The 21,566-nt window shown below is 39.8% G+C and overlaps 1 protein-coding gene across 2 annotated transcripts in view; it reads right to left on the bottom strand.

Annotated features, from left to right (window-relative positions):
- Positions 1 to 21,566, bottom strand: part of EIF2AK4 (eukaryotic translation initiation factor 2 alpha kinase 4) — a 97,344-nt gene that overhangs the window by 50,573 nt on the left and 25,205 nt on the right. For both annotated transcript variants that reach the window (XM_037502196.2, XM_037502197.2), the window contains 6 exons: positions 20,803 to 20,951; positions 13,441 to 13,556; positions 9,850 to 10,007; positions 7,513 to 8,048; positions 3,830 to 3,936; positions 3,070 to 3,227 (listed from right to left, as the gene is read on the bottom strand). In XM_037502196.2, the coding sequence (XP_037358093.1) occupies positions 3,070 to 3,227; positions 3,830 to 3,936; positions 7,513 to 8,048; positions 9,850 to 10,007; positions 13,441 to 13,556; positions 20,803 to 20,951 (1,224 nt within the window). The remainder of the gene's footprint in view (positions 1 to 3,069; positions 3,228 to 3,829; positions 3,937 to 7,512; positions 8,049 to 9,849; positions 10,008 to 13,440; positions 13,557 to 20,802; positions 20,952 to 21,566) is intronic.

Here is a 21,566-nt window from a genome sequence, read left to right as displayed (position 1 = left end):
CAACAGCATCAATTCCAAAGAGCACCTGCACCCCTATGTTTATAGCAGCACTGTTTACAACAGCTAAGCTTTGGAAACAACCCAAATGCCCAAAAATAGATGACTGCATCAAGAAGATGTGGTCCATATACACCATGGAATATTACTCAGCATTCAAAAAAGATAAACACATGCGATTTGCAGCAACATGGATGGAGCTGGAAGGGATCATGCTCAGCGAAATAAGCCAGAAAGAAAAAGAAAAATACCGGATGGTCTCACTCATAGCAGGAATCTAGAAAACTTAAATAAGGGACCAGGGAAAAGCATAACTATAAGAAAGAAAATATCAAAATCAACAAAAAACTATGAACAAGAGACACTCTATGGGGGGTGGGAGGCGGGGAAAGGAGGGCTTGGGGTAAAAAAAGGGGGTTGTAATTGTATGGGGAATATAAAAATAAAATTTAAATTAAATAAATAAAAAAAAGAACACGTGCTTGGAAACGCTTAAGCTGAAGGCAGTCTTGGCTGCCAGAAACTTAGAAAACCTCTCTCCTCCACCCAGATGTTTTTAGCTTGCTAAGAGACCCTGAGGAAAACATACTCTCCCTTTTAGCTATTAGTTTTATTGACAATTATATCCCTGCTATTCTGTTATCAGTCCCGCTATTTAAATTTCCAAGTAATTTTGGGTTTTTTAAACCTTATTTTAAAAAGTTATATTAAAAGTTCATGTAAGGCTTTAGAAGATACCTCTAATCGTTTTTTACACTAAATGTCACTAAATAAAAAGTCAATTCCAAAAATTTTTACAGATATGAATGCAAATTCTAATTCTTGACTTAAAAAAGTTCCTTGAACACGAGCAAATTACTTAGTTTCTTTGAAACTCAATTTTCTTATCTGCAAAATAGCATATACACCACTTTCCTTACCTCAAACAGTGACTTTAAGGATGAAAAGAGCCAAGGCGGGTAAACACTTGCATGAAGCCTCACAGAGAAAAGTGCCCAGTAAGTTATACAATGAGAAATAAGACAATTACTGCCTGCTGATTTTGCTACCTAGACAGAGGATTTATTATTGATGATATGTACTGAAACCAGAATAAGAGCCCTGTAAAATAAATATACAAGAAAACGGTTCAAAGGCAAGTCTACATATCCTATACAAAGGCATTGTTATTTTGGGCAGTTTCACTATGCAAATGAGTTGGCTGAAAAAAATTTTATCATGCAGGTCAACTGAAGTGATGAAAAAGCAACAGCTTGGACATGGGCAGAGGCCATGGGCAAAGGCCCATATCTGAGTATGTAAGACCAACAGGTATCACTCTGCTTGGCTCATAGTTTTAATTAGTTTACAAAAAACTATTTCTAGGAATGAGAAGTGTACTATAAAATTGAGTCTCAAATTTCTTTTCTTTGTGTGCAAATAGTAATAAGAACACATTTTTTAAGTAAAACAGATGTGGATCAGAATGATAGTTTTATTTTAGTGGGTGTATGTAACCTTGGGCAAATTTCATACCTTCTCTGGGCCTCAGTTCACACATCTGGAAAACTGGGATAATACCTATTTCATAAGAATGTTTTGAGATTGAAAGACAAGGTTCTGGAAACCACCTGGCATATAACTTGAAATATAGAATGTGCTCCAAGAAGCAATAGCCATGTGTTCTTTTATCACCAAATTCATGGAGCAGAAGACAGTAGAGTGTCTGGTTTTAACCTCACTTCTCAGCACATATCATGTATGCTAGGAGTCACCGACTGGGGTTTGGAGCTTGCTGGGGAGTTTCCTAGGGAAACTCTTAGGAATCCACTGATTAAAACAGAAAGGTATATAAACAGTAATGGGTCCAATTGCTAGTAAAATGCCAGATTATTGAGCACATTGCCCCATACTAACCTGGAAATAGAGACAAGGTGTAAAGGGTGTGGGGTTAACATACAGAAAGAAACTGGGAGCTTAAGTTACTAAGATGTTTCTGTTTTATGAGCTTATTGACCATTTTTAAGAACTTGTAAGGAAATGAAGTTTGGTAATGTTTACCATTCAAGAATGTAAAATGTAAGACCTGATTAAAAGCATTTGATCAAAATTACAGTGTGAGTTAAAGGCATAATAAATACTTCAATCATACACTATTCTTGAAGATAACTATGATGACCTGACCACAACACCTGTCAGCTCACAGTAGATCTATCTAATCACCTAACTGTAATGTCTATACTTTGCAGAACAAAGTTGAAAATTTCCCATAATTTTATAACTTCCTTTAGGAAAACTTGCTTAAAATTGTCTTTCCTGTGCCTGATTACCACAAAAAAAACCTAATTCAATTCTTTTTCCTCTGTGAAAGGCTTTCCACAGTAATACCAGTAATGCTTCCTCATCATACTCTCAGAATCCTAAACAACATAGGCCTTTTATTGATGGTGGGCCAGCTGTGTGTAAGATATCATATATGTTAAGTATACTTAATAATAAAGTATTAATCTGGGTTTCTTAAATTCAAACAAAATACTTAGATTATATAAGAACAAATGAAATCTTTTCTCAGATGATAGGTAACAATAAAAGTCACCCGAATAGACTAGAATGAAGATGGGAAGACCTAACAACAGCACACCTTAATAGTGTATCACTAATTTTCCATCTCAGTAAGAGTTGCAAAATAAAAGCCATCAAGACCATCTGAGGCCATTTCCCACTTTGAATTCCACCTTGTAGCCCTTTTATCTACAGAAACTCTAAAAGCAAATGGAAGAAAAAGAGGACAATTTTCTAAACCAAAGCACACAAAAATGTTCTTCATGTAGAGGTCTTGACTCCACTTGAAATGCTCTTAAGATCATGTGGTTTCAGCTAATGCACTGCATCAAGCAAGGGACTGGGGTGACATGTTCTCAATGCATCCAGGGTAACTTTAAATAAAGCCCTTAACTCCGTGAGGGTGAAGATGATCACAATTTCAAAATGTCCTTCACTTCCCTCCCTACTCTCTAAGTAGAAACCCTTATGTCAGTGGAAATGGAATGGAGAAGGAGCTCTAAATGGGCTGGGGACAGATCTGCAACACACCTTGATCACGGCTCCAAATGCTCCCTTGCCAAGAAGCTGTAATTCTTCAAACTCGATGAAATATCGGGAAAACTGTCGCTGGGTCTCACTGAAGAATGCAGCACTGGGTAGCTGGTTGCTAGGAACAACAGTCTCAACGTAATCTTGTCCTCCAGAATCTGAGATAAAACAAAGGGTAAGAAGTATATGAGGCCGTGGAAATATAGGAAGAGCTACAATTTCCAACAACAATGCAAGCACTGGAAGAAGGGACCCTAACCAGTAACTTGAAAAAGCATCTCATACCTGGCAGACCCTTTAATAATTTTCTTCACCTTGCCTGTCCCTTACTGCATGCTGAAATATACAATTTACCCAGGTTTGTAGGGGGGGGTAATTGAGATAGAAAGAAATGATGGAATGATAGAGCCAGAACTCAAATTTAGGTTTCCCCATCCATCAACCTCTACCAAGGTTCTTTAACCTTCTACTTGAGTAGCAGCAGGGAAATCTGGTTACCTGACAATAATGCTGATATGACAAGGAGGATTACTGAATACTAAAAGAGATTACACCAACAACACTCCATCAGTAGAGACTGAAAAAAACTGGAGGGTTGCAGAAGTGGTTCTATGCACAACACACACTGACATGGACTTGTGTACAGTTCAGCACAAAACAGGCAAATGATCCATGCAATTTGTTCTAATTTTGAATTAAGTATACTTTCAAAATAATTTATGTCAAACAGGGTATCAAAAAAGTATGGTAACAGACTTACCTTCAGGACTTTGTTCTACTAAAGGCATTTTGGGCTGAGGATTTATAAAGCTGTGTTTCAACAGCTGCTGAGGACTCCATCTTTCCTTGTCATCCAAGCAAACACACCTCAGTGAGAGGAGAGAAAGAATCTCAGCAATACACAAAATAAATGCTAAACTAGACAACCTAAGCCTTTTACCTATGGGTTTATTTTTTAAAGGTACACATTAGAGAATTCATGTTACTTATGAAGCAAAACGCACTCTTCAGTGGATTTAAATTAAACACTGCTGCCAGATGTATATGCTGAAGACTAGGCTGGGTGTAAACTACAACAACAAAAATACAGTCTTTAGAGATAGGAAAACTTACACTCATGGGATAGTGTTTTAAAAGTTGAAGAAGCACAAGTGAGTCATGAAATTTTACTCCCATTAACAGCTTGATGACCATGCTAAACTAAGTCTCTCTGCAGACGAGTCACCAATAAAGCTTTCCAAAGGAAAAGCAATCAACAGATGCAGGATGGGTCTAATATGACAAACCATAGGTGCAGTCGGTTCATCATAGTTTGGGGAAAGCTGGTAACCTTTCAAAATTCCCACATTTGATCACACCCATTCTTTTCATTCTCATCCTTGAATCTATTAACTTAATGTTCAATGTTGTATTTTTTTTAATGACTATAAATATGCTATATCTTTAACCCAGTGGATCCCAGAGCGGGATCCCTGACCAGCACCATCAATATCACCTGGGAATTTATCAGAACTAGAAATTTTACTCTCCCCAGTCCCAGTAAATCAGCAACTCTTGGAGTCTGGGCAAACTTGTAGGTGATTTTAATCCAAGATAAAAGTCTGAGATCAGTCTCCTGCCCACCTATGACTATGTAAGTTCCTCTCTTTTTCTTTCTCCTTTCTCTAATAAACCTGTCCAAAAAAAAAAAAAAAGGTCTGAGAACCACCAGTAACACTGTTGGGTAGCATTTGAACCTAATTATAAATAATGTATTTGAAAGGATCAATGACCATTGTGAAATTGGACTTAAAATCTATACCTATGTAGTAGTGATAACAACCACCAGAAAGAGTAACATTTTATATTTTTATGTCACAGCAAAAAAAAGTAAAGCACTCCTAATTTCATACCTTGAGAGATTTATGTAAGATTTTCCCAAAATTTAAATGAATTTTTGATCACATCAGTAAAACATGAATATCTTCTCCTTATAAATATTAAAACATTACTGATAGTAACAACATTTTTGACAGCCATCCAAACGGAAGATACAATTTTGTGGATACTTACTTTTTAAAAAATGACAATCTGTACATGTTATATTTCAATCTGCTTTTTTGATTTGACCAAAACGATCTGCACTTAAATCAAGGGCATTGGGTGGGGGTGGAGTGCATTTTCTCCACACCAAAGGGCAATTTGACACCAGCTGGGTATTCTACAATTCAACTCAATTGACACTACCTGGACACAGCATCAGATGCCACAGGTTATTCAGTCTTACAAGATTGCCCCTAGTCCCTCACTCCTGACACCAATCTCTCGTCTAGGTTGTCATCTGAGCTTCAGGCTCACTGACTATAGATCAGGGGTGCCAATGACCTCCTCTTTAGTTCGAATAGCTTGCTAGAGCAGCGCACAGGGCTCGGAGGAACAATTTTACTTACTAGGTTACTAGTCAATTATGAGAAGCTACAGTTCAGGAACAGCAAGGTAGGAGAGACGCGTAGGGAAAAGTACGTGATAAGGGGTGAGGGACTTCCATGCCTCCAGTACCTCATTGTGTTCACCCACTGGGGAGGTCTCTGAACCAAGTCCCTTTGGTTTTTTTGGAGGTTTCATTACACAGGCAAGAGTGACTAAATCATTGGCCACTGGCGATAAATTCAACCTCCAGCTCCTGTCCCCATCCTAGATGTCAAGGGGTGGGACTGAAAGTTCCAAGCCTCCAATCAATTACAAGGTTGGTTCTCTGGGCAACCAGCACCCACTCTTAGGTGGGGTCCAGGTTCATTAATATAACATGAGACATCTTTGCCACTCTCAGCATCTAGGAAATGCTAAGAGTTTTAGGAGCTCATTGCCAGAAACTTGTTGGTCTCAAGTTCAAAACCAACATTATAGAGCTATTTTCTGTACAAAAAGAACTAGGTGGGTTTTAAAGCAATATGTCCTTTTGTTATTAAACGTGAAACACAGGTTTTATATGTATTCCCAAAGTTACAAAATATATCCTATTGCTAACTTTTACTGGATTACTTCTGACCAATGATGAAGGGCTGAAGGCTGAAGGCAACATTTTGAAAAATGAAAGGTCTTAATTGTCAGTGACTCTATCATTATATTTCTTCCAATACCATTTTAATCAACTTTATCATTAGGGTGCATCTAAATACGTTTTTTACCACCTTCACCCCCATCCCCTAAATAAATACTTTCACAAGTTTATTGCACTTAAGAGAATCATAAAATACTTCTTTATAATCATTAGATGATAACATAGTATGATATAATGTCACTTTAATGAGAAAACACAAATAATCAAAGTTGGCCCCTCTCAACAATTTCATGTTTATCCTATCTACTTATATTTTATGGTACACAGAAACCACCTTATTTAAACATAAGGGCAGTAAGATCATGTATGACAGAAAGTAACAATTGGATCAGGATAAGAGGCAGCTGCAATAGATGGGAACAGGACAAGAAATGCGATGGGTAAAAGAAAAGAAATGTAGGGAGTGGCTGCAGTGAGTAAAAGTGAATGGCTGGAGGAAAAAAATTAGGTAAGAAACAAGAGTGTCAGAAAGGGAAGAAAGACGTACAGGTCAACCTGCCAGAAAGGTAGACCAGGGGCATATCAGAAAAACCCAGACAATGGGCATCTTTGTTTCCATTTAACTGAGAAAATGAGAGAATCCAGGTCTGATTTGAAATGAGAACAGAGGGCGGGCTAAATTAGACAACACTGAATCAAAGAGCTCGGACAAAGACTTCAGGCCCAAAGAAAACCTCTTAGTAAGGAACCTCTCCAAACAGATCTGTAGCTTGTTTGTGTAACTGAATGTGTACCTGTCATTTACAGGTATCAAAAATTCTTTGGCTAGAGCAAGGAAGTCATTTGCATTCTGCAACTTGGCAGAACGAGACATTGAGAATGAAGAATGCTTACTAACAGGCAAAGGGCAAAACTGAACTCCTAAAGTTGTTTTCTAAAGTAGGAGGCCTTGTCTTTGACCTCCTGTCTTTGACATGCTGGACTTCAGGAAACTGCAGAGAAGATGGACAGGAAGGTTTTTCCATTTGGAATACCTGAGTATACCAGGCAGTCCCTCAAAAGTAGTTTGAAAATCCATTATTTATTTTTCACATTTAAAAGGTTTAGTAGGAAAAGGAGAAAGAAAAAGAGCAGTACCTGCATAGTACCAGGAAGGCAGGAAAGTTACTGAAAATCTATTATTAAGTCCTTGTAAATTCAGGAGAATGTGGGAGTGAAGGGAATAATAAACATAAACAAAAAATAGGACATAGGTGGCTGGGAAAGGACTGGGAGAATAAAGAATTAACTAAGTCTGTGGCTCACTTTTTCAGCTTACATAGTGTTTTGACGCCTAGTAAACTCAAGCACAATCAGAAGTGTAAGAATACAATGCAATGATAAAGAATCTCAATGACACTCACTTCTTTAGAAAATCTTGAAAGTCAGCTGGTAAGTCACTAGGGATGATCACAGGATACTCTCCACATTCTTGTCCTTGGCTGAGGGAAAGCAGCAGAAGGCCAAGACGCCAAACATCTCCTTTCTTCCCCGTTTTATAAGGTAGGGCGTTGTCACTAAACCGAACTCGGGTTTGCTCAAACACATCCTCCCTGCAAATGTCTGCCAGGCGCTTAGAAATGCTGTAGTCCGCAATCTTGATGGTGCCCTCTGCGTCCACCAAGACATTCGATGAGCTCAGAACCTTGTGCACCACGGAATTGCTGTGCAAATAATCCAGGCCTGACAAGAGCTGAGCTGCGTACCTTCGAAGCTGATGCACGGGGATGGGGCCTGTGTGGCTCAGGTGTGCAGCGAGTGAGACCCCATTAATGTGCTCCACTAAAATATCTATCACAATGGAGTTGTCTTGCTCTTTGAGATTCATTGCTAAGTAGCGTACCACATTCGGATGGCTCAATTTAACCAATGAGCTGAATTCCGTTTCTGCTCCTTGAATCTGATAAGGAAAAAACCCAGTAACATCTGGGTTATCAGCATTAACTGGTGCTTCATTAAAGAATTTAAATATAGGGCCTCCCCTGGTGGCGCAGCGGTTGAGCGCTGGGCTGCAAAGATTGCCCGCAGTCTCTGCAGCGCCGGTTCGATCTCTCTTGCCACCAGCGAGGGTCCCACAGGGCACGCAGACCTCTCCTGCCACGCCCACTGCTCCCCTCAGCAGTGTATTTCGTCACTCTGCCTGCTCTGTTCCCCACTCTGGCTCTGGTGAATTCTCTCACCCTCCCACGCTTCTGACTGTACCCAGTGCTTGTATAAATAAATAAATAAATAAATAAATAAATAAATAAATAAATATTTAAAAAAAATTAAATATATACAAAATATAGCTTAAAAGGAAAGAAAGAATATGCCTTGAACTGAATCCTCCCCTGAATTATATGGCCAGTGTAATAGTTCATAAAGATGGAAAGCATTTATTTAATTCTCAGTATCTTTTAGTGGAAAACCTAGTGAACAAATACTATAAAATCAGCGACCAGCTTTTAATTTTTTTTTTTTTATAGAGGCATGTTTATTTTTTTATTTATTTGTTTGTTTGTTTGTTTGTTTGTACATGCACTGGGTACAGTCAGAAGCGTGGGAGGGTGAGAGAATTCACCAGAGCCAGAGCAGGGAGCAGAGCAGGCAGAAGGACCGAAGTACACTGCTGAGGGGAGCAGAGGGCGGCAGGAGAGGTCTGCGAGCCATGTGGGACCCTCCTCTGGTGGCCGGGGAGCAGCCGGGGATTGAACCGGCGCCGCAGAGGCCGCGGGCAGCTTTGCAACCCAGCGCTCAACCGCTGCGCCACCGGGGAGGCCCCGAGACCAGCTTTTAAAAGCAATTTCTTTTGCAATATGGCCACCAGAGAAAAAGAACTTTTATTTTTTTAAAGATTTATTTATGCATAGAAGAACTGGGGTGTAGGCCAGAGGTGCAGGGTGTAGGCCAGAGGTGAATCAGAGGATTCACCAGAGACAGAGTGGGGAGCAGGAAGGCAGATCTACTAAATACACTGCTGAGGGGAGCAGCAGCCGCTGCAGAGACAGCGTGATAGCACTGAGACTTAACCCCTATGCCACCAGGGGGGCCCAAGAACTTTAATTTTAAAACATTATAGCATATAAAACAGCTATAAGCATTTACCGTCAACATTTTAATAAGTCTACTAATGCCAAAGTAGAAATTCTACAAATGAACTACATGGTCACCACTCAAAGACAACTGTTGTGATTTCAGTTTATTAACTTCCAGTTTCTCTTTTTACTGTAAGTACATACATTTCTAGATACAATGCTTTGTTTTGCCTACTGTTTTGTTATGTCTTTATTAATGTCTGGTACATTTCTCATAGAGGTATAAAAAAGGGATATATATGTTCATTTGTTCAACAGTATGTAGTAGTAAACGTTCTTAAGAGTTTAAGGATTAATTGTTTAAGTATTACAGATTAACAATTATGAAGTACTATTAGTCTTAGATTGGAGATTAGCTATGAATATCTTAATAAAGGCTGAGAGAGAAAGTTAAGAAAGTACCAGCAGAGGATTTGACCATGTTATGGAAGTTCTAAAGGAGGCAGCAAGAGGCTGAGAAAAGACTAGCAAAGAAGGTGCTGGCCTGCCAAGTCCTTCTGGTTGAATAGCTCTCAAATAATTCTGAATCATATTTACTAGTCTATCAACAGCAGAGCTATTCAGCTCTGTCATCTCTGAAAGCTCAAGATTAGGCCTTTGCCCATCAGGGTCATCTCAAATACTTACCTGCCTTTTGCACTTGTCAATCTTCTCCTTTTCTTGACAGGTAAGGAATGGACCTATTTTTTTCTGCCACTGAAGAACCCACTCATACAACAAGACAAAGCCACCAGTGGCTGTTTCCAAAGCATTGTAAACTAATTTTCCAAGTTGCTCATCACTGCCTGCACATTAAAAGAAAATGTAATTAAACCTCATGGTACATTTTCTGTGGAAGTAAAAAAAAAAGAGGGGATATATATTAATTATTAATTTGTTTAATAGTGGATACCATATGCTACCTATGAAAAATAGCATTTTAGGTAATACATGTTATTTTATAACCAATTTTTAACATTTAGGAATACATTTGGAGCCCCAAAATATTACTTATTTTAAAAGGACAGGAATCAACAAGGAGATCTTAGGATTAGGTCAATGTTTTCTTCTACTGGCCATTATTTACAAGGTTACTATAGCTCAGTAGCAACTAATGTGACAGAAGGAATTTGGAAACAGGAATACTCCAAAATACTCCATCAAGATTATTCCATGGTTTAGATTAGAGTACATGATTAAAACAAGTTTCAGTAAAGGGAAAATTCAAATGCATCAATGATCATCCAAATAGGGCCTCCCTGGTGGCACAGGCGTTAAAGATAGCGCTATCAAGCTATCACCAGCCACTGCAGCATGAGTTCGATGCCGGGCCAGGGAGCAACCCACATGGCACAGCAGACCTCTCCTGTCTTGCCCGCTGCTCCCCTCAGTCATGTGTTTCAGTGGATCTACCTGTTCTGCTCACCACTCTCTCTGGTGAATCCTCTCACCCTCCTACACCTCTGGTTTACACCCCTGTTCTTGTATGCATAAATAAATAAATCTTTAAAAAAATATTAATCTAAATACAAAATTTTTGAATATTCTCAGTAAATATAAGCCAGACATTGGTTTTGAGGGCATGAACCAGAAACAACAGATTAAATTTGAAACTAAAGAGACATATTTATTCAGTGATGGAAATATTGTTTCTACTTGTATCTGGAAAGGTTAATTTCCGTATCACTAAAATTTTTGTCATAAAAATAAAATCTGTATTTTGATTAAATCAGAAATAATATAATAGAGTGATTTCTATTATAGAGATATAAATTTAAAATAATGGACTCTCAACAGAATAGAAAATTACCAAAACATTGGAAATAGAGGAAAATATCAACCAAAAATCACTATTTTGCTTTATTTCTCTTCTAGTTTCCTCTACACCCTTTTTTTGTAATTAATAAGGTCATAGTATATGTAATTGGGTTTCTGACCCTTTACACCGCTGAACAGGAAAATTGTTTGTTGAAAGGACTGTCTTAGGTGCTATGAGCTTGTTTAGTAGTATCACTGGCCTGTATCCACTAGATGCCAGTGGCACCGCTGCCCTAGCCTGAACCATCAAAAATGTCTCCATACTTCATCAAAGGTGTCCAGGGGTGAAAAATCGCCCCAGTTGAGAACAACTCATATACAGTATTCTTTTTCTTTTAGTATATAAGTTATACCTTTCCATGATGTTGCATTGTCTTCATAAGGAAAAAAAAATTTAAACAATGATAATTATTTTTTCCACTTAAAAACTGAAAAGCGAAGTAGCCTATATATATAGACCAAGTGGTCTCAGCAAAACCACTTTAGAGAAAGCTGGCTCACCAAGACTTTTTATTTGAGAAGCAGTTTTTACTTCACAGAAATTTGGGCAATTTAAGAAATTTTAATTAAAATGACTTATTGTGCTAATCACAAGTAATTCCTAATGGTCTTGCCTAAGGGGAAAAACCCTACTGTTTGAAAATTTGTCAACCAAATGAAGCAATCTGTGGAACATGGGCTCCAAGTGGAGACACTGGAGACATGATTTTACATGCTTATGGGATGAAGTGTGATATTATTTACATAAAGTCTAATTAGATTTGTGTGTGCAATGCTGCACAGTACTTAGTTCTTCAAATGGGACCTGTGGGTATTTCATAGCTGCTGGCTGGGGGTTTTTAGTGGGGTTTTTTTTTTGTTGCTGTTATTGTAACTATATTATAGCTACCCTTTTCTTGTCACTTTTGTGTGATGGGGATAATGAAAGGAACAAAGGCCACACTACAATGAGAAGGAAAATATGTTATCAAAAGAACTCTACTATATGCTAACAATGATCCTTTATAACACAGCCTCTATAATGCTTTATCCATAACTGTAAAGAAGTTCTCAATTCTCTCTAGTTTTAACACCCTTAAATTTGAAAATAAATGTAAATTAGTTGATATTTTATTAAAAATTCATAAAAAATTAGGACATTTTTAACACATTACACCATAATTTACTTGGTTTTATAAAAATCTTTCAAACTGTAAATGTGTGTCCTAATGAGGGTATTAATTATGGTGAATCGGTCTAATGAGTACCAGTGAGAATAAGGGATCTAGTTAAGGTAAAAAGCAACTGGATTAGTTTGCCTTCCTCATTTCCCTGGCTTATCAGAAGTAGTGAGCTTGAAGTTGCTAATTCATGAGTCTGAAGTGTTCCTGTGACGAAGACAGTCTTAAATCCAAAGCCAGTCTTTTCTACTCAAATGGTTGCTTTGTCTGAATATGGCAGACTCTGTGGCAGAGTCTTCTACGCTCCTGGCTGCTTTCAGAGCCAAGGGTAAGTGTCCCATTCACAGACTACTCGGATATTTGGTTTCTTCTCCTTCCACTGCTACCTGCTTCCTGGTAACTCCCCTGCATTTCTGTATCTCCTTAAAGAGGAAGGGGAAAAGGCATGGAAAAAACAAACTCAATTTGGGTAGTTTGGCTTGTTAGCTCTCTTCTTGTGGGATGAAAATTAAACTTAATTGTCAAGTTCAGTATATAAACTGATCTCCATAGCAATCAGTGGTTAAAGCTGTATGGCTGATAAAAGATATACACTTAGGGCAAAGAGAGCAGATATTGAAAGCCTGATTTTAGTATACGTAATCCAGGATTGATGAAGTAGCTCACTCTAAATAGCCATCAGTAGACAAAATTGCTAAATAAGGCACATAGAAAATAAGTGGCTTCCCTAGTCAGATGCAACAGTGTCAAACAAGTTAATGCTAAGCAAATGGACCTCAACTTAAAACAGAACTTGGTCATTAAAGAGCACAGGTGAGGTTTACTTTCTATAGACCCCTGTGCACATGTAATTAAAGCAAGTCTTTTGCTCTTGTTAAAAAAAAAAAATCACAAGCACAGGAACTCATTTGGTACACATAATTTAGCAGCAATAGATATACCTGATGCAAAATTCTACTGATTCATTGTATTTCAGACATTTTGGCTTCAAAAAGCTTGACTAATTATGGCAAATTTTGAATTATCTCTGTGTTAGCTATATATTTCCAAGCACATAGATTTTTCTTTCCATTTTAGACAAAGGGAAACCTGTGTGATTTCTCATTGTGGTCACTGGGATGGGAGCTAGAATGACTGAGTAGGTGTAAGGGTATTCCTTGGACCATGCTGGTGTAGATGACACAGCATCTATTCCACCCCGTTCCTGCATGTTCACTCCTGTTGTTAGGATAATTTAAATGAATTTAGCTAGTTTACTCACCAATACATTTCCCTTTGTGCACCATGAGCTGATCAGGACTACCCACAGAGAAATACAGGATTTCACAAGAGCCAGGAGAATCTTCACTACTACATATAGAATACTGACGTTCTCGCCTTAAAAAATAAATTTGGACAATGATTTTTTTTTTTTCTTTACTGAAGGTTAACACAGGAAAATTCTCATCCCTCCATTTTCTCCTGTTTACTAATCCATTCACAGTCTAACATCTGTCTCTACTGGGAATTGAGTTGAAAGTGCTAATGGAAGGTTGTTAGACTCCTCCACTTCCCCCGAGGTCTTTTGCACATAAATTCTCCAGACCCCTAACAGTAGATTTGTACTGTCCAAGAAGGTAGCCACTAGCCGCATTTATTACTTAAATTTAAATTAGTCAAACTGAGCTAAACATTTAGTTCTTCAACTGCGGTAGCCGCATTTAAGTACTCAACAGCCACAGTGGCTAGTGACTACCATACTGGACAGCACTGACACAGGACATTTCCATGACCATGGAAGTTCAGTGATTTAGGTCAATTCCCAGGCACATGAACCTCTGGAGAAACCTGCTGCAAGACAGGGGTTTGGAGTACTACCGATTCAATAGTGGGTCTCCCAACCACTAAATACTCATTCACTCTCTTGTCTGTTTTTGATAGATAACCTCTGCCATTACACTAATGACAGCTTCAAAAAATTCTCAAAAGCCCAACCCTCTTGTCTCCTTCCTTTTTCCTACCATTTTTCTGAGTGGGGAGCTAAATCATGCAAAAATAATGAATGAACCAAGGGAGGGAGTTGCAGGTAAGACGAAAGGGAGAGAGCACTTGATGGTCAGGGCTGGATAATTCTAAGAAATGCTGTGATGAGGTGGTACATGGATAGCTCTCTAGAGAGCTGGGCCTCCTTGGTGGCGCAAGGGGTTAAGCACAGCACTGTGAAACTGTTCACAGCCACTGCAGCACGAGTTCCATCCCTGGCCGGCCGGGGAGATACCCACATGGTGTGGCAGACCTATCCTGTCTTGCCCTCTGCTCCCCTCAGCAGTGTATTTCAGTTAGTCTGCCTGTTCTGCTCCCCACTCTGTCTCTGGTGAATCCTCTCACCACCACCCCCACACCTCTGGCCTGTACCCCAGTTCTTGTATGCATAAATAAATAAATAAATCTTTTTTTTAAAAAAAACTATCCAGATGCACCTCTGTATCACCTCTGTTCCCTCCAACAGAAAGTGGTAACAGTGATTTTAGTCTCAGTCATCTCTATGTTCTTTAGTTTAGAGTGTGTAAACAATTGGTTTTAAAGTGTTTTAGAATTTAGGGGCCTCCCTGGTGGCGCAGTGGTTGAGCGCTGGGTTGCGAAGCTGCCCGCAGCCTCTGCAGCGCCGGTTCGATCCCCGGCTGCTCCCCGGCCACCGGAGGAGGGTCCCACATGGCGCGCAGCCCTCTCCTGCCACCTGCTGCTCCCCTCAGCAATGTACTTCGGTCCTTCTGCCTGCTCTGCTCCCCGCTCTGGCTCTGGTGAATTCTCTCACCTTCCCGTGCTTCTGACTGTACCCAGTGCTTGTATAAGCAAATAAATAAATAAATCTTTTAAAACAAACAAACAAATAAATAAATAAAGGTTAAAAAAAAAGAAAAAAAGAATTAGGTTTAAAATAACCTTTTGGAACATAATCAGTTCACAAGTAAAACAGTTTCAACAGAAATAGCCATCCCTATGCAAAAGACTGGTATCTGGAAGCAGAAACAATGGCCTGATTTCAGTAATCCACTTGAGATTATGGAATGTTCCCAGGAGGTGGCAATATAGTTAGATCTCCCATGTTACTGCTTTCCCCAGTAGCCTTTGCCACACAGGGATAAAGGGTGTTTTAAACAAATTCCCAGAGGATATTAACTAGGTCTTTCAAAGGACAGAGAATTAGACTTCTTAACTTTAGAAGACAAAATTAGGCATCTAGGCTCTTAATACCCAAAGAAAAGAAATTAAAAAAAAAAAAAAAGAAGCCAAGCAGCAAAAAGAGTGGTGGCAACTTGTTAAATGGGGACTTGAGAATTGGGCTTTTATTCAAAAGATTGTTTCCACCAAAATGGTCAATGGTGCAGATGGCCGAAAAGGGAAGGAGTCTCACCTGAGAGATAAGGGGGTAAGGACAGTTTCGCCTTCCTGCCTAGTTCAAGAAAACGCCATAGAAAATCCTAGCTTTTGATTCCTCTATTTGAAGCTCAGGGCACCTATGTGGAAATAGAGTTAATAAGAATTCCTGGTATTGTTTAATTTGAGGTGAACCAGTCTATGACTCCATGGAACCAACTTGAGAAATGGTGAAAATGGAGGAGCACAGGTTTGGATAGATAAATCGAGGAGCCCCTGCACCCCTACCCACATCCTTTATAATTGAGGATTAAACTCCCCTAGCAGTCTGGGGAGAATGAGGCTGTCTCATACCCTCAGTTATCTCTCCTCTGTAAGGATAAAGAGGCAGGGGTTAACCCACCTGGCTTCAGGGTAGAGATAATGAGGAGATAAACTGAAGCTGTTTGACAGTGGAAATTGGTGATGTGCCCTAGATTCTGGGTTTATCCTTTAGTAACCTGCAATGGGGGTTACTAAATCTGAATCTGAAAATTATTCTTTACCATCAACTATTTTACAGAGAATTTTTTTCCCTCCTCCTAAAAAGTTCAAAGTGTTCATTTATGAGTTATAACATCGCTGGGATGAAGGCAGGGATTGGAAAGGACTTATCTAAAAAAGACAAATTGACACTGAATTGTATACTTTCAAATGGTTAGGTTATGTGGAATTTACCTCAACTTAAAAAAAAAGTAAATCCTTCAAAAGGGGAAGAGAAACAACTTGAAGGACACAGAAAACATAGCTCTTCAACAAAGACAAAGGCTCATCAGTAAGAGGCTGACAAAGAGGCCAGACCCTTGATAACAGGCCTTTGGAGTCTTCCTACTAGAAAAGTGTTCTCCTCCCCCCTTCTCTTATTTTATTTTTTTAAAGATTTATTTATTTATTTATTTATTTATACAAGCACTGGGTACAGTAAGAAGCGCGGGAGGGTGACAGAATTCACCAGAGCCAGAGCGGGAAGCAGAGCAGGCAGAAGGACAGAAGTACACTGCTGAGGGGAGCAGCGGGCGGCAGGAGAGGTCTGCGCGCCATGTGGGACCCTCCTCTGGTGGCCGGGGAGCAGCCGGGGATCGAACCGGCGCAGCAGAGTCCATTGGCAGCTTCGCAACCCAACACTCAACCGCTGTGCCACCTGGGAGGCCCTCCTTTCTCTTATTTTAAATAGCAGAAACTGTTAAGTAAAATCTTACCAGATTTATATACCCCACAAAAAAAGAAAAGTAAAGCTGACCTGGTTTAAGAGGCTGCAGACCCTAGAAGTACCAAAAAGACAGTTTCTCCTTTTCTTTCTATTGTCTTTCTTCATCAAATGTCTACTGAGCACCTACTATGTATCTGCTAGGCACTGTTCTAGGCACTAAGAAAATACAGATGAGGTCATTGCTCTCATGAATTTTATATTCTCATGATAGGAGACAGACAATAAAAAATTAAACAAATGAATAAGAATTTCAGCCAATGGCAAGTGCTACAGAGAAAAAGAAAACAGACTTGGATTACAAGTGACTAAGCAGAGAAGTGGAGGTGAGCTGGTGAGCACAGAGAAGGCATCTCTGCGGAGGTCACGCTTGAGGGGGGAACTGCAGTAGGAGGAGCGGTGCGTGCAAAGGGCCAGAGGGAGAGCATCCCAGGCAGAGCGGCAGCAGAGGGCCTGAGAAAGAAGGAGAGTGGTGCTCCAAGGACTGAAAGATAAGTGTGACTGCAGTGTGCTGTGATGAGAAGAAGGGAGAGAGGGAAGAAATGAGATGCAGAAACCACCCCAGTACTGGTGCTCCTTGCTGTTTGTTCTCTACTTGTAGCCAGGAAGCATCTTATTCAGTGTCAATCAGATGATATTATTCCTGTTTAAAATCCCCTAAAATCCTGATCTGGTCAACAAAGTCCCCTATGACCTGCCCTGTGCCCCTTCCCCGCCCCCACCTTATCCATTCTCCCCATGGTCACCAGCTCTAGCCACGTCCTACTTGATGAGTTTGGCGTATAGGCCCAGCCCAGCTTTGGGTCTTGTGCACCAGTTGTTTTTCATGCAGACCCGGAATCCTACCACTCTAAAGCCATTCTCCTTAAGTCACTAAAGATTCCACCCTACAAACACCCAATCTAAACTGGTCTTTCAACACAGCCTATTTTAATTCTCACGGACCACAAGTCTTTATCTGACATTTTCTTATTTGATTGTGGACAGTCTCCTCCAAGTAGCATATAAGTCCCATGAAACCAGAATCCTTCTTGATCTTGCTCACCAAATCCCCAAGACTAAGAACAGTGTCTGGAATTTAGTAAGTGCTCAAGTCTATGTTGAATGAGTATATGGTTCTAGGTCTTACGGCTTTTAGTCAAAGCCAATTCAAATACTGCCTCACAAAATTGACTTTGAGGTCATCTCTACTAATTCTACTAAATGTATCTACAAATGGGGGAGATCACAATGGACTATGGTGGAGGACTACGGGTACTTCAGCAGTGGGAGGGCTATGGTGCCTATATCTAGAGGGGAAATCCTATATTGTCAAAACACTAGCAAGGATGTAGAATCATGGCAATTCAATAATGATAAAAAAAATGTATCCACTGAGAGAATGAAATGGAAAATTGTGCTTATTTCCTTTGATTTTCTAACCCATAAATGCTAATGCAAGTAAGAGAAAGAATCAAGAGTATATGAGGCCCCTAAGAATGGGCCCATATCCCTGGTGGCCTAGGGGTTAAGTCTCAGTGCTACCACCATGAAGGTCCACCACAACGGCCTGAGTTAGATCCCTGGCCAGGGAGTTAACCCAATGGTGCAGCAGACCAGTCTCACCATCTGCTCCCCTCAGCAGTGTATTTCAGTAGATCCAGCTGTTCTGCTCCCTGCTCTTTCTCTGGTGAATCCTCTCACATCCCCTTCCCCTCTGGCCTGCACCCCAGTTCTTCTATGCAAAAATAAATAAATAAAATTTTTTTAAAAAAGAGTATAGCATGAAGTACTTCAGTGTATCCAGAACTTCTCACATCTTAACCAAAGATGCATATGAACTATACTTTAACAGAGTCCTTCTTTCCTAGGCTGTAATCAACATAGTACCAGAGTTGCAGGCAGGTATGTGCAACAACCTTTGCAAACAATAGATGAAAACTACTTTTTTCATATTCCTTTTTGGATACTCATGTGTTGGAAGCCTGCTGCCCTAAAGGGAGCTGGAGTTTTTGGAGAGTACCTGTTTACTTTGCATACAGAGTTCCAGGATGTTAGAAGTTCTGTCTGCAGAACTTCTTCCCAGAATTGACTCCTGTTCTCTGAGGACATGCTGGCTTGTGAGCATGTTCCCCACTAACCAGGAAAACATGTTTTCAGCACGAACTTACTAATATGTGTAAGCAAAAACACAATTGCATGCTATCTTCTTGTTCCTTTGTTTATATCTGTAATAAAAGCTTGGGCTGGGAAAGTGAAAGGCTGCTCTCGATGGCTCTCCCCAGCCTCCCCCCATTGCAAATTCATTTAGACCCCGAGTCTTCATTAATGGCAGAGAACTTCATCGGCTGTCCTGTCCACAGCACTCATGGAATGTTGTTCTATCAAAGATATACTTCTGACACCCTACAGGACACAAATGTCATTCTACAGCACTACACAAAAAGTTGTTCTACTATGTCAAGAGGAGGGAATATTTCCCATCCTTCCTTGAATAAATCTGCTAATGATATTTGCTCTCAAGAGTAATCTTGGACCCACTGATTTTAGACACAAAACCAGAAATGTTTAAACTTAAAATTTGTTTTCTATATATCCGAAAACTTATCATAGCACTGATTTACCTCTGCTGTTTCCAATATAATCGGAATGCATCAAGTATTTCCTAGTGGAGTATTCTTGACAACTTCAAACTATGTATCCTACTAGAGGCCACATTCACATAACTTTTCGTACAGCATTGTTATAACTGCTCTGTTCTGTCATTAGTTATTGTTGTTAGTCTTCTACTATGCTTAATTTATAAATTAAAGTTTTTCATAGGTATGTATGCACAGGGAAAAAACATTACATATGAGTTTGGTACTATCCTTGGTTTCAGGCATCCACTCGGGGTCTTGGAATATAGCCCGGGAAGATAAAGGGGGATTTACTGTCATCTAAATTAGTATGAGCTACAGCGTTAAAATACAGCTGCTACTAGAAATAGTATTTAAAAAACATTTAGTTTACCTTAACATAGGTGGTTAAATGTTAGTGTCACAATGATTTCTGATTTTTTTTTTTTTTAATAGAGGCATGTTTTATTTATTTATTTGGTTGGTTTTTTTATACAAGCACTGGGTACAGTCAGGAGCGCGGGAGGGTGAGAGAATTCACCAGAGCCAGAGCAGGGGGCAGAGCAGGCAGAAGGAACGAAGTACACTGCTGAGGGGAGCAGCGGGCGGCAGGAGAGGTCTGCGCGCCATGTGGGACCCTCCTCCGGTGGCTGGGGAGCAGCCGGGGATCGAACCGGCGCTGCAGAGGCTGCGGGCAGCTTCGCAACCCAGCGCTCAACTGCTGCGCCACCGGGGAGGCCCGATTTCTGATTTTTTAAAAAAGCAGATTATTAGGGAAAGAATCAAAAAGGTCCCTTCCTACAAATAAGACTATCGGCATGAAAGTTTATATAAGCTTTTAGTTTGGTAACTAAAAGATCTTTTCATAAAATATGCTGTTTTAAAGGGCTCACTAATGGGCCTCCCTAGTGGCACAAGGGGTTAAGTCTCAGCACTCTCAAGCTATTGCCAGCCACTGCAGCATGACTTCAATCCCGGCCAGTGAGTTACCCACAAGGCACAGCAGACCTCTCCTGTCTTGCCTGCTGCTCCCCTCAGCACTGTATTTCAGTAGATCTGCCTGTTCTGCCCCCCACTCTGTCTCTGGTGAATCCTCTCACCCCCCCATACCTTTGGCCTATACCCCAACTCTTGTATGCATAAATAAGTAAATCTTTAAAAAAAATAAATAAAAGTGAGTTCAACTGCACTGCAGGCAACGTTGTGAATTATAAAGGGGAATGCGTTATAAAACTGTTTCTATGAAAGCTACTTGGAAAGTAGTAAAAGAAAACTTTGTTTTAAACTGTTAAGAGATAGAGACTTTTATAAAGGTTATTGAAATCATCACCTGAAAATTCCATCAAATTTCACTACAGGTATTCCCCCAACTACAGTTGTTTTAATCTTTCATCTCTCCAAATCAGAAATCTCAGGGACTTACTTGGACCTTCCTGAGGAGTTAGTCCGATGTTTACCATTTCCTAAAAAGTCAGAAGAGCCTCCATGCAGAATGGCAGCTGTTCTATGTCCTCCCAAGTCTTTCCTTGAAGTTTGATCTTGGTTTGTAAAACCAGCAATTTCCAAACGTTCCTAGAAATAAAGGAGAGTAAAACCTACTTTAAATGTGAATCATAAATGAAAGGTCCTCATAGTACATAACTGTAAGTTCACTTTAAAGTGCAAATTTTACTAAAGCTGAATGCCTGCAAACATAATAAATATGAACGCAACTTTTAAAAATTTAATGTCCAAATATGCACGGGTTCAAGAACTTAAGAGCAGGTTATTGTTTCAAATTTTATAAATGAAAATGCCTAGAATCTTGGAAGATGTGTGAAAAGCTGGGGAAAAGAGCAAGAAGAGATAAACAGAAGGCATGCAAAGAGAGCAGACAGAGGCTGACAGGGAGGTAGATCAGATATAGGACAGGAGACTTGGTGGGAACAGTAACATTATCTTCCATTGGTACATGGCTTTGTACTTTCACAAAGGGCAGTGCATTTATCAGTGGGAATGATTACATGAGACAGAAAGGAAGGCATTACCAGACTCATTTTAGGGGATGAGGAAAATGAGTCACAGAAATTGTCACCTGTCAAGGTCACAGAGCTAGGCAGTGAAAAGGCTAAGCTTTGAGGCAGGTGCTGCTTTCTTCTACACCCACATCTCCATCCCCTACACCTCAGAGCTTCCCTTAAGTTAGAT

The sequence above is a fragment of the Talpa occidentalis genome, unplaced genomic scaffold, assembly GCF_014898055.3.
Source record: "Talpa occidentalis isolate TD23 unplaced genomic scaffold, MPIMG_talOcc4v2.1 talOcc4.11, whole genome shotgun sequence".
In the NCBI taxonomy this organism is placed as follows: domain Eukaryota; kingdom Metazoa; phylum Chordata; class Mammalia; order Eulipotyphla; family Talpidae; genus Talpa; species Talpa occidentalis.
This window is presented reverse-complemented; position numbering and strand designations above follow the sequence as displayed.